Here is a 14,549-nt window from a genome sequence, read left to right as displayed (position 1 = left end):
ATGACGCAGAAATTCGAGATGTCAATGATGGGCGAGTTGAACTACTTCCTTGGGTTCCAAGTGAAGCAACTCAAGGACGGCACCTTCATCTCCCAAACGAAGTACACGCAGGACCTGCTAAAGCGGTTTGGGATGAAGGACGCCAAGCCCGCAAAGACACCGATGGGAACCGACGGACACACCGACCTCAACAAAGGAGGTAAGTCCGTTGATCAAAAAGCATACCGGTCCATGATAGGTTCTTTGCTTTACTTATGTGCTAGTAGACCGGATATTATGCTTAGCGTATGCATGTGTGCTAGATTTCAATCCGATCCTAAGGAGTGTCACTTAGTGGCGGTGAAGCGAATCCTTAGATATTTAGTTGCTACGCCTTGCCTCGGGCTCTGGTATCCAAAGGGGTCTACCTTTGACCTAATTGGATATTCAGACTCCGATTATGCTGGATGTAAGGTCGATAGGAAGAGTACATCGGGGACGTGCCAATTCTTAGGAAGGTCCTTGGTGTCATGGAAATCTAAGAAACAAACCTCCGTTGCCCTATCCACCGCTGAGGCCGAGTACGTTGCCGCAGGACAGTGTTGCGCGCAACTACTTTGGATGAGGCAAACCCTCAGGGACTTTGGCTACAATCTGAGCAAAGTCCCACTCCTATGTGATAATGAGAGTGCTATCCGCATGGCGGAAAATCCTGTTGAACACAGCCGCACAAAGCACATAGACATCCGGCATCACTTTCTGAGAGATCACCAGCAAAAGGGAGATATCGAAGTGTTTCATGTTAGCACCGAGAACCAGCTAGCCGATATCTTTACCAAGCCTCTAGATGAGAAGACCTTTTGCAGGTTGCGTAGTGAGCTAAATGTCTTAGATTCGCGGAACTTGGATTGAATTGTAGCATACACGTGTTTATGCCTTGATCATGTTCCTTCTGCATTTTGTTGCTTATTGTGGTGCTCAAGTTGTACAAACACTCCCTGGACCTCACAAGTCCGTTGCAAAGTAATGCAAAGTTTTAGGGGGAGATGTTTACAACTTGACCCTTTGAGACTAACCATATGCTTGAGTTTGTTTGACTTAGTCTCGAAGAAGAATTGAAAGGGAAAAGGTGGACTTGGACCATGAAAGACTTCCACTGCACTCCGATGAGAGGGTAACCTATTCCAAGTTCATCTCATGAACTCTTATTGCCTTTGTATTCTTATTGAAGATTTTGGTGAGGCAATGGGGTTAAAAGGTCCAAGATTGATCCCGTTTTGGTGCTTGATGCCAAAGGGGGAGAAAATAAAGGCCAAAGTGATAAATGGATCAGCTACCACTTGAGAGATTTTGAAAATAGTAGAATAGAGCTTTTTGGTTTGTTTTTTGGTTTGTTCAAAACTCTTGCATTATCTCTTTCGTCAAAAGTTGGCTTCTTGTGGGGAGAAGTATTGATTATGGGAAATAGGGGGAGTTTTTGAAATCTTTTGATCAATCTCTTTTGAAATGACTCTCTTTATGCTTCAACATGAGTGTTTGACTTAGAGATAGAGATTTGAGTTTGATTTACAAAAACAAACCAAGTGGTGGCAAAGGATGATCCATATATGCCAAAAATGAATCAAAATAGATTTGAGTTCTATTTGAAGTGTTTTTGCACTTGTTCTAGTTGCTTTATGTTGTGTTGGCATAAATCACCAAAAAGGGGGAGATTGAAAGGGAAATGTGCCTTTGGGCCATTTCTAAGTATTTTGGTGATTGAGTGCCAACACAAGTGCTTAATTGTGAATCTATGCCCATGGATTAACAAAGTGCAAATCACAAGCAAAGGTATGTTTCTAAGCCTTAGTACATTGGTTTTGTATACTAATGTACTTATCTAAGTGTTAGAAACAGAGAGAAGAAGAAAAGAAGAGAGTTGGCGGTGTACAGCAAATAGGTTGTTTCGGTCTGGGGCACCGGACTGTCCGGTGGTGCACCGGACAGTGTCCGGTGCGCCAGGCTGCCTCGGCCTGAAGACGCCGCTCTCGGGAATTCGCCGACGGTGTACGGCTAAAATTCACCGGACTGTCCGGTGTGCACCGGACTGTCCGGTGAGCCAACGGTCGGCCAGGGCCAACGGTCGGCCGCGCAATCTGCGCGAGACACGTGGCCGAGCCAACGGTCGGAAGGGGGCACCGGACTGTCCGGTGTGCACCGGACTGTCCGGTGCGCCATCGGCTCCCAGATCTCCAACGGTCTGCAACGGTCGACTGCGCTGTTTATGGAAACAAATCGGGCACCGGACAGTGTCCGGTGTGCACCGGACTGTCCGGTGCACCCGACGACAGAAGGCAAGGATGGCCTTCCAGATTTGTTCTCAACGGCTCCGAGCTGCCTTGGGGCTATAAAAGGGACCCCTAGGCGCATGGAGGAGAACACCAAGCAACCTTAGAGCAATCTTGATCATCCACACTCAGTCTTTGCGCATTCGTTTGTCTTTCTAAGTGATTCGAGCTCCGTTCTAGTGAGAACTTCGAGATAGTCTTTTGAGCTCGAGTCTTGGCCGTGTGTGTGTGCGCATTTTGCTGTGGATTTGTGTGTGTTGCTTCCCTCCCTTACTCCGTGCTTCTTTGTGAAACTCAATTGTAAGGGCGAGAGACTCCAAGTTGTGGAGATTCCTCGCAAACGGGAAAAGATCTAAGAAAAGAAGAACACCGTGGTATTCAAGTTGATCATTGGATCACTTGAGAGGAGTTGAGTGCAACTCTCGTCCGTTGGGACGCCACAACGTGGAGTAGGCAAGTGTTGTACTTGGCCGAACCACGGGATAACCACCGTGTCATCTTTGTGATTGTTTTCTTGTGGTTATTGTGTTCTGACTCCTCTCTAGCCACTTGGCAATAATTGTGCTAACACTTAACAAGTTTTGTGGCTATAAGTTTAAGTTTTACAGGATCACCTATTCACCCCCCCCCTCTAGGTGCTCTCAATCACATCGACTAAACTAAAATTGAAAAAGGGATTAAGCTGAAAGTCGAACGCCGCGCAACTACAGTCGTGCGCGCGCGAACACGCTGCGCGCACCGGGGGCACGCGAGGCCACGCCGGGACACGGGGCAGGGCCGCCAGGGCGCGGGGCCGCGGGGCGCAAGGCGCGGGGGCGCGTGGGGCCGAACCGCCACCGGGGCACGGGGGCGCGCGGGGCAAGCCACTGGGGCGCAGGGGCGCGACGCGGGGGGGCCGAGCCGCTGGGGCGCGCGGGATGCGGCGCAGGGGGGCGAGCGCATGGGACGCCGGGCCGCGGGGCCGGGCGTGCGGGACGCGGGACGCCGGGGCCGAGCTGCCGGGGCGCGCGGGCGCGCGACGGGGGCAGAGGCCGCCGGGGGGGGGGGCGCAGGCCGCTGGAGCGCGGGACGCGGGGCCGCCGGGGCGAGAGCCGCTGGGGCGCGGGACGCCGGGGCGTGGGGCCGCTAGGGCACGGGCATGCAGGGCCGCTGGGGAGAGCCGCCGCCGGCCAGGGGCGCGGGGCCACGGCGAGCCGCCGGGGTGCGGGGCCGCTTGGGAGAAAGAGAGAGAGGGGGGAGGGGAGCTCACCTCGAGGATCCAAATTCTGTCGATCACCGTCTCCAAGACCTAGGGCACCACAGGGGGAGAGAGAGAGAGGTGGGAGAGGAGGTTGGCGCCGGACTCCTTTGATGGAGCCTTCCCGTGGCTTGTACCCGTTTTCATCTCCCTCTTGGCGGATCCTCCCGACATCACTTCGAGTGGTTAGACTCTAATGAAGTAATGGGCTCTGATACCAATTGAAAGTTTCCTAGAGGGGGGTGGATAGGCGGAAACTGAAATTTACAACTTTAAGCACACTACAAACCGGGGTTAGCTTTAGAATAAAACCGAGTCTAGGAGATAGGGGAAAACAAATCAACCAAGAAAATAAAGTGGATAACACAGTGATTTGTTTTACCGAGGTTTGGTTCTAAAGAACCTAGTCTCCGTTGAGGTGGTCACAAAGATCGGGTCTCTTTCAACCCTTTCCCTCTCTCAAACGGTCACCTAGACCGAGTGAGGCTTCTTCCTTAATCTCACGAGTCACTTAGACCCCGCAAGGATCACCACACAATTGGTGTCTCTTGCCTCACTTACAAAGCACTTGAGAGTAAGAAGTGAGAAAGAAAAGAAAGTCAAGCCAAGCAAACAAGAGCAACAAAGAAACACAAATGATCCTCTCACAAGTTCTAATGCACTAGAGTTGAATCGGGAACTTTGATTGGATCGATCACTTGAATTGTGTCTTTGGAGTGTTGCACTTTGCTCTTGTATTGAATGGAGAGTGTTGAATGCTTGGATGGTTGGAGTGGAGGTGGTTGGGGGGTATTTATAGCCCTCAACCACCAAAACAACCGTTAGGGGTGGCTGCTGTCGATGGGCGCACCGGACGGTCCGGTGCGCCAGCCACGTCACCCAACCGTTAGGGTTATGACGGAGTCGGCCGTTGGAGCGCTGACTTCTGGTGGCACCGGACAGTCCGGTGCCGCACCGGACAGGCACTGTTTACTGTCCGGTGCGCCTCTGACCTCTGCTCTGACTTCTGCCGTGAACTGTAGCGCTGTCAGGGGCACTGTGCAGTCGACCGTTGCGCTGATAGCCGTTGCTCCACTGGTGCATCAGACAGTCCGATGGCACACTGGACAGTCCAGTGAATTATAGCAGAGCGACGCCTGAGAAACCTGAAGGTGAAGGGTTTAGAGTCGTACGATCCTGGTGCACCGGACACTATCTGGTGGCACACTGGACAATCTGGTGCGCTAGACCAGGGTACTCTTCGGTTTCTTTTGCAATAGTTTTAGTAAAGAGAGTAGGATCAGCTTTACCGACTTTGAAGCCATTAGTGATAAGAAAATCTTGCAGGCATTCATACCATGCTCTTGGGGCTTGCTTGAGCCCATAAAGCGCCTTTGAGAGTTTATTAACGTGGTTAGGGTACTCACTATCTTAAAAGCCAGGAGATTGCTCAACATAGACCTCTTCCTTGATTGGTCCATTGAGGAAGGCACTCTTCACGTCTATTTGATGAAGCTTAAAGACATGGTGAGTAGCATAGGCAAGTAATATACGAATTGACTCAAGCCTAGCTACGGGTGCATAGGTTTCATCAAAATCCAAACCTTCGACTTGTGAATATCCTTTGGCCACAAGTCGGGCTTTGTTCCTTGTCACCACACCATGCTCATCTTGCTTGTTGTGGAATACCCACTTGGTTCCTACAACATTTTGGTTAGGACGTGGAACTAAATGCCATACCTCATTCCTCGTGAAGTTGTTGAACTCCTCTTGTGTTGCCAACACCTAATCTGAATCTCTTAGTGCATCCTCTACCTTGTATGGTTCAATAGAGGAAACAAAAGAGTAATGTTCACAAAAATGAGTGACTCGAGATCGAGTGGTTACCCCCTTTTGAATATCGCCGAGGATGGAGTTCATGGGGTGATCTCTTTGAATCGCCTGGTGGACTCTTGGGTGTGGCAGTCTTGGACCCTGTACTTCTTGATCATCTTCCTTGTCTTGATCATTGTCATCTCCCCCATGATCATTGTCCTCTCCCCCATGATCATTGTCCTCCTCTTGAGGTGGCTCATCCTCTTGATCTTCATCTTCATTGTCTTGAGCCTGATCCTCATCTTGAGTTGGAGGGGATGCTTGCATGGAAGATGATGGTTGATCTTGTGCTTGAATTTGCTCTTTGGGTTCCTTAGGACACACATCCCCTATGGACATGTTTCTTAGCGCGACGCATGGAGCCTCTTCATCATCTAATTCATCAAGATCAACTTGCTCCATTTGGGAGCCATTAGTCTCATCAAACACAATGTCACAAGAAACCTCAACTAATCCAGTGGACTTGTTGAAGACTCTATATGCCCTTATGTTTGAATCATATCCTAGTAAAAAGCCTTCTACAGCCTTAGGAGCAAATTTAGATTTTCTTCCTCTTTTAACAAGAATAAAACATTTGCTACAAAGATTCTAAAATATGAAACATTGGGCTTTTTTACGAGTGAGGAGTTCATAAGATGTCTTCTTGAGGATTCGGTGGAGGTAGAGCCGGTTGATGGAGTAGCAGGCTGTGTTAATCGCCTCAGCCCAGAACTGGTCCGGAGTCTTGTACTCATCAAGCATGGTCCTTGCCATGTCCAATAAAGTTCTATTCTTCCTCTCCACTACACCATTTTGTTGAGGTCTGTAGGGAGAAGAGAACTCATGCCTGATGCCTTCCTCCTCAAAAAATCCTTCTATTTGTGAGTTCTTGAACTCTGTCCCATTGTCGCTTCTTATCTTTTTTATTCTCAATCCGAACTCATTTTGAGCCTGTCTCAAGAATCCCTTTAAAGTTTCTTGGGTCTGTGATTTTTCCTGCAAAAAGAACACCCAAGTGAAGCGAGAATAGTCATCCACAATTACAAGACAATACTTACTCCCGTCGATGCTTATGTAAGCAATTGGGCCGAATAAATCCATGTGGAGTAGCTCAGGCGGCCTGTCGGTCGTCATGATGTTCTTGTGTGGATGATGGGCTCCAACTTGCTTTCCTGCTTGACATGCGGTACAAACCCTGTCTTTCTCAAAATGAACATTGGTTAGTCCCAAAATGTGTTCTCCCTTTAGAAGCTTGTGAAGATTCTTTATCCCAACATGGGCTAGTCGGTGATGCCAGAGCCAACCCATATTAGTCTTAGCAATTAAGCAAGTATCGAGTTCAGCTCTATTAAAATCAACTAAGTATAGCTGACCCTCGAGTACTCCCTTAAATGCTACTGAATCATCACTTCTTCTAAAGACAGTAACACCTATATCCGTAAAAAGACAGTTGTAACCCATTTTGCATAATTGAGATATAGAAAGCAAATTGTAATCTAAAGAATCTACAAGAAAAACATTGGAAATAGAATGGTCAGGTGATATAGCAATTTTACCAAGTCCTTTGACCAAACCTTGATTTCCATCCCCGAATGTGATGGCTCTTTGGGGATCTTCGTTTTTCTCATAGGAGGAGAACATCCTTTTCTTCCATGTCATGTGGTTTGTGCATCCGCTATCAATAATCCAACTTGAGCCCCCGGATGCATAAACCTGCAAAACAATTTAGGCCTTGTTCTTAGGTACCCAAACAGTCTTGGGTCCTTTCATGTTAGAAACAAGCACCTTGGGTACCCAAACACAAGTCTTGGAGCCCTTGTGTTTGCCCCCCAACATATTTGGCAACTACTTTGCCTGATTTGTTAGTAAGCACATATGAAGCATCAAAAGTTTTGAATGAAACATTAGGTTCACTTGATGCAGTAGGAGTTTTCTTTTTAGGCATTTTAATATGAGTGGAATGCCTAGAGCTAGATTCCTCATTCTTATACATATAAGCATGGTGAGAAACAGAATGAGACTTCCTAGCATGAATTCTCCTAATCTTGTGCTCGGGATAACCAGTAGGATATAAAATGTAACACTCGTTATCCTGAGCCATGGGAGCCTTGCCCTTAACAAAACTAGACAATTTCTTAGGGGCATTAAGCTTGACAATGCTTCACTATTGGAAACCAATGCCATCCTTAATGCCAGGGTGTCTCCCACTATAGAGCATGCTTCTAGCAAATTTAAATTTTTCATTTTCTATCTCATGCTCATTAATTTTAGTAGTTAGTTGAGCTATGTGATCATTTTGTTGTTTAATTAAGGCAAGGTGATCATGGATAGCATCAACATTTATATCTCTACATCTAGTACAAATAGTAACATGATCAACACTAGATGTAGAAGGTTTGCAAACATTTAATTTATCTATCTTAGATTTTAGCATAGCATTTTCATCTCTGAGATAGGAAATAGATTCATTGCAAACATTTAAATCTTTAGCTTTGGAAATTAACTTTTCATTCTCAGTTTAAGGCTAGCAATTGATTCATTCAATTTATCAATCTTAGCAATTAAACTAGCATTATCATTTTTAAGATTGATAATTGAATCATGACAAATATTTGATTTTTCAACCTTAGCACTCAAATTAACATTCTTAGTTCTAAGGTTGGAAATGGTGTCATGGCAAATGCTAAGCTCTTTAGTCAAATTTTCATTTTTTCTCCATTTCCTGAGCATAAGCATTCTTCACCTTAACATGCTTCTTATTTTCCTTAATAAGGAATTCCTCTTGGCTATCCAAGAGTTCATCCTTCTCATGAATAGCTCCTATCAATTTATTTAATTTTTCTTTTTGTTGCATGTTAAGGTTGGCAAAAAGACTAAGCAAGTTATCTTCATCATCACTAGAGCTACCCTCATCACTAGATGTAGTATACTTGGGGTGGTTCTAGCTTGTACCTTGTTTTTCTTGTCGTCCTTTGCCATGAGGCACTTGTGGACGACGTTGGGGAAGAGGAGGCCCTTGTTGACGGCAATGTTGGCGGCATCCTCGTCGGAGGAGGAGTCGGTGGAGCTCTCATCGGAGTCCCATTCCTGACACACATGGGCATCGCCGCCCTTCTTCTTGTAGTAATTCTTCTTTTCCTTTTTCCTCCCCTTCTTGTCGTTGTCCCTGTCACTATCACTAGATATAGGGCTTTTAGCGATAAAATGATCGGGCTTACCACACTTATAGCACACCTTCTTGGAGCGGGGTTTGTAGTCCTTCCCCCTTCTTTGCTTGAGGATTTGACGGAAGCTCTTGATGATGAGCGACATCTCCTCATTGTCGAGCTTGGAGGTGTCGATGGGGAGCCTACTTGATGTAGACTCTTCTTTCTTTTCCTCCGTCGCTTTGAATGCGACGGGTTGCACCTCGGGTGTGGAGGTGCCGCCTTGCTCGGCGATTTGTTTGGAGCCTTTGATCATCAACTCAAAGCTCACAAACTTTCCTATCACTTCCTCGGGAGACATTAGATTATATCTAGGATCACCACGTATTAATTGAACTTGTGTAGGATTACGAAAAACGAGTGATCTTAGAATAACCTTGACCATTTCATGGTCATCCCATTTTGTGCTCCCGAGGTTGCGCACTTGAATATATCACCAAGGTCTTAAGTCGGTTGTACATGGCTTGTGGCTCCTCTCCTTGGATGAGGACGAATCGACTGAGCTCCCCCTCGATCGTCTCCTGCTTGGTGATCTTGGTCACCTCATCCCCTTCGTGCACGGTCTTTAGTACATCACAAATCTCTTTGGCACTTTTTAGCCCTTGCACCTTATTATACTTCTCTCGACACAAGGAGGCGAGGAGTATAGTAGTTGCTTGGGAGTCAAAGTGCCGGATTTGGGTGACCTCGTCCGAATCATATCCTTCATCCCCTACGGATGGTACTTGCGCTCCAAACTCAACAATATTCCATATGCTTGCATGGAGTGAGGTTAGATGATGCCTCATTTTATCACTCCACATACAATAATCTTCACCATCAAAAACCGATGGTTTGCCTAATGGGACGGAAAGTAAAGGAGTGTGTTTAGAGATGCGAGGATAGCGTAAGGGGATCTTACTAAACTTCTTGCACTCATGGCGCTTAGAAGTGACGGACGACGCGTCGGAGCCAGATGTGGAGGGTGACGAAGAATCGGTCTCGTAGTAGACCACTTTCTTCATTTTTCTTCTTTTTGTCGCCACTCAAGTGTGACTTGACGCGGGGACGTGATTCCTCCCTTCCTTTGGCGCCGGACTCCCTTGATGGAGCCTCCCCGTTGCTTGTGGTCGTTTCCATCTCCCTCTTGGCGTGATCTCCCGACATCACTTCGAGTTGTTAAACTCTAATGAAGCACCAGGCTCTGATACCAATTGAAAGTCGCCTAGAGGGTGTGGATAAGCGGAATCTGAAATTTACAAACTTAAGCACACACTACAAGTCGGGGTTAGCGTTAGAATTAAATCCGAGTCCGAAAGAGAGGGAAAACAAATCAACCAAGAAATAAAGAGGATGAACACGGTGATTTGTTTTACCGAGGTTTGGTTCCAAAGAACCTAGTCCCCGTTGAGGTGGTCACAAAGACCGGGTCTCTTTCAACCCTTTCCCTCTCTCAAACGGTCACTTAGACCGAGTGAGCTTTCTCCTTAATCAAACGGGCCACTTAGACCCCGCAAGGACCACCACACACTTGGTATCTCTTGCTTTGATTACATGTCACTTGAGAATAAGAATGGGATAAGAAGAAAGCACGATTGCAAAAGTCAAGCAACAAGAGCGACAAATAATACACAGATCACACACTCTCTCTCAAGTCATTAATCACTAATGATCACTTGTCTTAATTGTGGAACTTGGAGAGATTGGAAGCTTTGATTGTGTCTTTGAATGGATTGCTAGCTCTTGTATTGAATGTGAAGGATTGGAGTGCTTGGGTAAAGTGAATGGAGGTGGTTGTGGTTGTATTTATAGCCGCCAACCACTTCCTAGCCGTTGCTCACTTTCTGCCAACCATGGACGGTCCGCGCCCCTAGTTCGGACGGTCCGCCCCTGCACATCAACGGCTAAAATCGCAACGGTCAGCAGTAACGGCTATATCAATGGCTATAAAGCATTTAATGCATCGTCCTAAAGAACCTAGTCCCCGTTGAGGTGGTCACAAAGATCGGGTCTCTTTCAACCCTTTCCCTCTCTCAAACGGTCACCTAGACCGAGTGAGGCTTCTTCCTTAATCTCACGGGTCACTTAGATCCCGCAAGGATCACCACACAATTGGTGTCTCTTGCCTCTCTTACAAAGCACTTGAGAGTAAGAAGTGAGAAAGAAAAGAAAGCCAAGCCAAGCAAACAAGAGCAACAAAGAAACACAAATGATCCTCTCACAAGTTCTAATGCACTAGATTTGAATCGGGAACTTTGATTGGATTGATCACTTGAATTGTGTCTTTGGAGTGTTGCACTTTGATCTTGTATTGAATGGAGAGTGTTGAATGCTTGGATGGTTGGGGGTATTTATAGCCCTCAACCACTAAAACAACTGTTGGGGTGGCTGCTGTCGATGGGCGCACCGGACAGTCCGGTGCGCCAGCCACGTCACCCAACCGTTAGGGTTCTGACGGAGTCGACCGTTGGAGCACTGACTTCTGGTGGCACCGGACAGTCCGGTGCCGCACCGGACAGGCACTGTTCACTGTCCGGTGCGCCTCTGGCCTCTGCTCTGACTTCTGCCACAAACTGTAGCGCTGTCAGGGGCACTGTGCAGTCGACCGTTGCGCTGATAGCCATTGCTCCGCTGGTGCACCGGATAGTCCGGTGGCACACCGGACAGTATGGTGAATTATAGCGGAGCGACGCCTGAGAAACCCAAAGGTGAAGGTTCAGAGTCGTACGACCCTGGTGCACTGGACACTGTCCGGTGGCACACCGAACAGTCCGGTGCGCCAGACCAGGGTACTCTTCGGTTTCTTTTGCTCCTTTCTTTTGAACCCTAACTTTGATCTTTTATTGGATTGTGTTGGACCTTTATGCACCTGTAGAATATATAATCTAGATCAAACTAGTTAGTCCAATTATTTGTGTTGGCAATTCAACCACCAAAATTATTTATAGGAAAAGGTTAATCCCTATTTCCCTTTCACATGCCAAACTATTTTCATGCTTAAGAGTGTAACCTTTGAAGCCCACTATGAAACAAATCAACACCACCATAGAAATATTGTATCCTCATCTATGAGGCCCAATATGTGACTGGCTAGATAATGTGCCATGAGATGAGAATGCACTCTTTCCCTTATTTATTAGACATGTGTGTGGTTGAACCACTTTCGTTATCCTCCATTTTCCATCAATGGACTTCTTATGATCTCAAACCCTCCAAAGACAACCTTTCTTGCATACCATGTAGTAACTCCTATTTTGATTTGAATGTGTACTGGTCTATGGTGATGCACCATATAGTCCTGAAGAAAGGGCTTGAACATAGACAATGTATTGAATACCATGCTACTAATTGTCCCATCCCAAGGGTCGTATGATTATTTCTTACATAATTGTAGACTGGTGTCGTGAATGACCTTACCTGTCATTCGAATGTCCCTGTAGTGTGGAATGCCACAAAAATCAATGTTTATTGAGTTTAATTGTCACATATTAGTAGCTATGCAAGGCTTAGGTGAATGTACTGTTGTGCTTCGCCTAACCTCTCACATGAAGTGTACTCACTAACCATGAGTATGAATGGACATATCTATGACCACTCTATCATCCATCGATCCTAAGTAACAGTTGAGTCCCTCTGTTGAGGTACATTCTTCGTAATTGTAATCCTTTTCTTCAGAATCATATGAATTGTTGTTATCATCATCAACAATCTTTTCCTCCCACCTGTATTGCCCATATGAACCAATGTCAAAAGCTATTGTTGAGAAGCTTCCTGAACAATGAATTGATTCACCAACTTTCATTAGAGAAACCTTAAGTGGCTCCTAGGTTGTCTGGTGTTGCATCTTCATTGGTTCTATATTGTTGTTCATCGACTATAAGACCATCAAAGGACCTTCTATATCCATTCTCCACCAAAACCTTAGGCAATGTCATATTGGACCCTTGCACTACCATTCTATAACATGAACAATGACCCTCATTACACAAGGGCATGAATACGTAATGTGCCCTGCTCTGTCCACTATCAAACCTCTCCTTTAATGTGAAATCGTCATCATCGAAGTTTTTCTTTGTCCGTAGAAAAAGAACACAAAAGCTAGGTGGAATATCAAACATTTTCAGATTATCTTCTATATTCTCAAACAACCCACCTTCTTTTCTGACAATTAAGTCTTCAATCCATCTGCAAAACTATTTCAGCAAACTACATTAAGTCTTCAAAATCGATCTAATGGATTTACTAATCCAACTAAGTGCTTGTTCGGTTAGCTCTCAATCCACATGGATTGATTGGGATTGGGTGGATTTAAATCTCAAATAAGTCAATCTCCTTCTTAATTTTTTTTCAATCTCAGGAGTAACGGGATTAACCGAACAAGACCTAACTAGTTTGCCACGTCACATCACATGTAGGAGTACGGTGTATGGATAGCGGTGTTGCCCTCCGTGGACTGCCCAAGCCCACCAGAGGAGACGGGGGCTAGTCAACGAGTGGTACGTACGCGCACGGGGGACGGCGCAATTTCCACGGGGAAGGCGAAAGCAAGACCGTGTAAAAAGCACACGACGCCGCCGCGTTCCCGGCAACGGCGGCGGGAGACCCAGACCCAGTCGGTTGAACAGGCCAGTGAGTCCAGCTGGTGGTGCGGTGCCTGCTGGTCGGATCGGGCCCAATCATTAACAATTTTTCTCCCCGCACCGCACGCCACGCCACGCCATAATTAAACGCGTGCAAGTTGTGCAGCGTCCACCCACCGTCGATCCCTGTCGCCGCACGGATCTCCACGCGCGCGCCGGCTTCCTCCTCCGGTCCTCCCGTTCCTCGCACCCTCCTGCCGGCCCTGCACTGCACACCTCCCTCCTCCATCCGATCCATTCCCTATAAAACCTCGGCAGCCACAGCAACATGCCACCACCATCGCTCCAGCCTCCTCTAGAGCCTTCGCGTCTCGGCGGCAGTCATCGGATCGGAACCTGCACAAGTAGAAGTGCGCAACAAGCCTTGCCACTAACATGCCTTCAGTCGAGGTCGAGGTCCAGGTGGGCGGCGCCGGCGGGTGGAGGCCGAAGCAGCAGCAGAAGCACCGCCACCACCACCATCCCCTTGAGATCCGTCAGGTGTGGGCGGACAACGTGGACCGCGAATTCAAGCTCATCCGCGCCGCCATCGAGCGGTTCCCCTACGTGTCCATGGACACGGAGTTCCCGGGCGTCATCCACCACCCTCCCCCGGCCGTCCACCACTCCACGCTCACCGCGCCGCAGCGCTACGCCCTGCTCAAGTCCAACGTCGACGCGCTGCACCTCATCCAGGTCGGCCTGGCCCTGGCGCCGTCCCCTGGCTCCCCGCCCGCGCTCGCCTTCCAGATCAACCTCCGCGGCTTCGACCCGCGCGTGCACCGCCACGCGCCGGACTCGGTCCGCCTGCTCGCCGCCAGCGGCCTCGACCTCGCCGCCCACCGCGCCAGGGGCGTCCCCGCGCGCGCCTTCGCCGCGCTGCTCGCCTCGTCGGGCCTCATCTGCAACCCGGCCGTCGCGTGGGTCACCTTCAGCTCCGCCTATGACTTCGCCTACCTCGTCAAGCTGCTCATGGGACGGAAGCTGCCAAGGGCGCTCCCGGACTTCCTGCGCTACGTCCGCGTCTACTTCGGCGCCGCCGTCTACGACGTCAAGCACATGGCCAGGGTCGCATGCGCCTCCCACGGCGAGGTCGCGCTGCTGGGCGGCCTCGAGCGCGTCGCCGCCGCGCTCCGGGTGCGCCGCGCAGCGGGCCAAGGACACCAGGCAGCGTCCGACAGCGTGCTCACCTGGGACACCTTCCGGGAGATGGCTAGGATCTACTTCCCCAAGGAAGGCAGCTTGGAGCCGTGCGCCGGCGTGCTCTACGGCCTCGAGCTCCCAAACTGAATTCTTCTTGTTCGTGTACAGTACACAGCCTCCCAAACAGAGAAATAACGATTCTTTGATTACTTAAATTCTTAATTTG

The 14,549-nt window shown here is 48.3% G+C and overlaps 1 protein-coding gene across 1 annotated transcript; it reads left to right on the top strand.

Moving 5' to 3' along the window:
- Positions 1-13,497: 13,497 nt before the first annotated feature.
- LOC100193751 (uncharacterized) lies at positions 13,498-14,538 on the top strand. Its single transcript, NM_001399094.1, has one exon. It carries the CDS (start codon positions 13,577-13,579, stop codon positions 14,468-14,470), a length of 894 nt encoding a protein of 297 aa, NP_001386023.1. The 5' UTR covers positions 13,498-13,576; the 3' UTR covers positions 14,471-14,538.
- Positions 14,539-14,549: the final 11 nt, after the last annotated feature.

This window comes from Zea mays, chromosome 2 (genome assembly GCF_902167145.1).
Source record: "Zea mays cultivar B73 chromosome 2, Zm-B73-REFERENCE-NAM-5.0, whole genome shotgun sequence".
NCBI lineage: Eukaryota > Viridiplantae > Streptophyta > Magnoliopsida > Poales > Poaceae > Zea > Zea mays.
The sequence above is the reverse complement of the archived record's forward strand: the minus strand, read 5'-3'. Positions and strand labels throughout refer to the sequence as shown.